This window comes from Larimichthys crocea, unplaced genomic scaffold, assembly GCF_000972845.2.
Source record: "Larimichthys crocea isolate SSNF unplaced genomic scaffold, L_crocea_2.0 scaffold68208, whole genome shotgun sequence".
Taxonomy (NCBI): domain Eukaryota; kingdom Metazoa; phylum Chordata; class Actinopteri; family Sciaenidae; genus Larimichthys; species Larimichthys crocea.
In genome coordinates, this window is record NW_020858992.1 from 1 (window position 1) to 2,238 (window position 2,238).

Consider the following 2,238-nt stretch of genomic DNA (forward strand, 5'->3'; position numbering starts at 1 on the left):
GTGACTAACCACCATTTGGTTGTAAAAACCTGAGTTATGAATATTACCATCCAACACAGAGTTAAGCTGTATACAAAACACTGCAGAAATGTAAGAAAATAGAAAAACAACTAGGCTTTATATAAAGGTACACATATTCACCATGAACTAGTTGGTGGAAAAACTGTAACACTTCCTGAAAATCTGTGTGTAAATGTAATTAAGTCAAATTGCTTATGCATAGGGTTATTAAAGGGGTATGTACGTGCTTGGATGCATTGTGTATACCTGTGATATTTAGGAGACTACAAATACCAAAGTGTCAGTGCTCTTGTTGTTTTCTGCACTGTGAACAGCATGTGTGTGTTTAAGACAGAAAGTCACAAAGAGCGGTGGAGAGAAGGTGGAAGGCGCAAAAACAATGTTTCTAAGTTAGTAATAACTTACCTGGAACAATGTTTTATCACTTGACCTGCCTGCCTGAAGCCATGATATTTCAAGTGAGTTCACGTGAACTCGCCCCATGCATCACTTCCACACATGTTTTCTCTCTCTGTGCGCATTCCTCCTCTACAGATGTTGGACAGCAGCCAGGTCAGAGCTTAGTCTGTGCAGGTGCAGCTCCCCCCGGCATGACATCATCAAACTTACAAACTGTACAAACTTACATGACATCTCCATTTTTTGTCAGCACCAGTGCAGACAAATACCAAATATGATGACATATTTAAGTTTTTGCTAACTTAACCTGCCTCCCCAGTAGTTTAATTTTTACCTGTTACTGTGGGTCTTCTCTCTCCCGTTGGACTCCTCTCCTTCAACTGCAGACTGACCCCTAGATCCATGATTCCGATGTCTTCTCCTTGCTCCGTTGGCACCACTTTCTCCTTTGGAATTCTTATCCCCGTCCCTGTTAGATGAACGTCCATCTCTGTGGCGGGATCTACGCTCTCCCTTGCCTCCGCTGTTCACAGTCCCGTTGCCCCCTCGGGACTGTCGGTGTGAATGATGATGGCGATGCTCTCTCTCATTCGTGACTCCTCCACCTCCACTGTCGTCCACTGAGCTCTGATGGTGATGCCTCCTGCCTCCCTCTCGGCTGTGGGACCTCTCACTCTTTCCCTCTTTTCCACGGCTGCCGTCGTGGTCTTTGGAGCGGCTGTGATGGACGTGGTGGCCCCCGTCTTTACTGGTGTCGCCATTATCATTTGTCTCCTCTCTAACCCTGGCCCTGTCTCTGTGACGGTGGTGGCGTCGGGGCTGGTGAGGCACAGAAGGTGGAAGAGGGTCAGCGGCAGTCTCAGCCTCCTCTGGCATGCAGGGCTTGTGATGATGGTGTTGGTGGCCGCCCAGCAAGGGACCATCGTGAGGCTCAACAACAAGCGGCCTGTCAAGGTGGGTCTTCATATCGGGCCGAATGTGGAGGGCCGTGGACAGGCGGAGACGCTCCTCAGGCTCCAGCTCACAGTAGAGGGCCTCGCAGCTCGCCCGGTTCTGCCTCCTCAGCTGGTTGGCCCTGTGCTCCCACACCGACATTGTCTTCATTGACTTCTGCTGCTCCTTACTAGAGAAGGGGCAGAAGAACCAGACAAATCAAAACTTATGAGATTGATATTACCGTATAAAATCTTGTGTAAATCATTTTCTAAACCTTCGATTTTAATGTCAGCGCAACAATTTGTCACAATAGTTTGTCACAAAACATTTCCAATGACACACATGGTTTCTTTTGAGGTGTGATACATTCACGTTTATGTACTACACTTTATGGTACATAAAACCAGCTGTATATTTCATTGTACATTGTCTCATGATGGCACACATAGTCCCTACATGCTGAATGGTTTACAGTATGACCAAGGTGCAATGGAGCTTTCAGCACAGCAAACAACTGGGTCTATTTATCACAGTGTACTGTGGAGAGAGCTCATCCATGGATATGCCTGAAGAAAGGCCAAGCATGGCCACATTACCATGCTTTAACATGCTACTTTTTTCTTTTCTTCTGTAATAGAGTACTTTGAAATGGTTGGATGCATGCACTTTTGATACTGTATGAACTAAAAAAACAGTGCTCTCTCCCTTCACCTCATTCTACATTATGTGTTACAATGCCATTACTTAATGTGGCAGTTCATCACAGAAACAAATCTGTTCATGGATTAGGAACAGAAAATAACTTCATCCCATGTTCTCAACACTCCAGCATCCTGCAGTTGTATTCCTCATACTCGCCATCTACATATATGCACAACATAC

At 45.7% G+C, this 2,238-nt stretch overlaps 1 protein-coding gene across 3 annotated transcripts; it reads right to left on the bottom strand.

The window, feature by feature from the left end:
* Nucleotides 1-42: 42 nt before the first annotated feature.
* On the bottom strand, nucleotides 43-1,642 carry LOC113745365 (probable voltage-dependent N-type calcium channel subunit alpha-1B). Of its 3 annotated transcripts, none has more exons than XM_027276899.1 (2): nucleotides 755-1,642; nucleotides 43-549 (listed from the first exon to the last, which is right to left on the bottom strand). In XM_027276899.1, the coding sequence occupies exons 1-2, from the start codon at nucleotides 1,522-1,524 to the stop codon at nucleotides 486-488; spliced, it is 834 nt and encodes a 277-aa protein (XP_027132700.1). In that variant the 5' UTR covers nucleotides 1,525-1,642; the 3' UTR covers nucleotides 43-485. The 3 variants fall into 3 exon arrangements, with proteins under 3 accessions (XP_027132700.1, XP_027132701.1, XP_027132702.1); XM_027276900.1 differs by having other exon boundaries at nucleotides 43-600; XM_027276901.1 differs by having other exon boundaries at nucleotides 43-642.
* Between the last annotated feature and the right edge of the window lie 596 nt (nucleotides 1,643-2,238).

What these genes read in the sequence shown, in the direction of transcription:
- LOC113745365 (XM_027276899.1), bottom strand. Translation starts at nt 1,524, where the DNA reads ATGAAGACAATGTCGGTGTGGGAGCACAGGGCCAACCAGCTGAGGAGG. An exon ending in GAGAAGACCCACAGTAACAG is followed by an intron (nt 550 to 754) that starts GTAAAAATTAAA and finishes CAACATCTGTAG; the next exon opens with AGGAGGAATGCGCACAGAGA.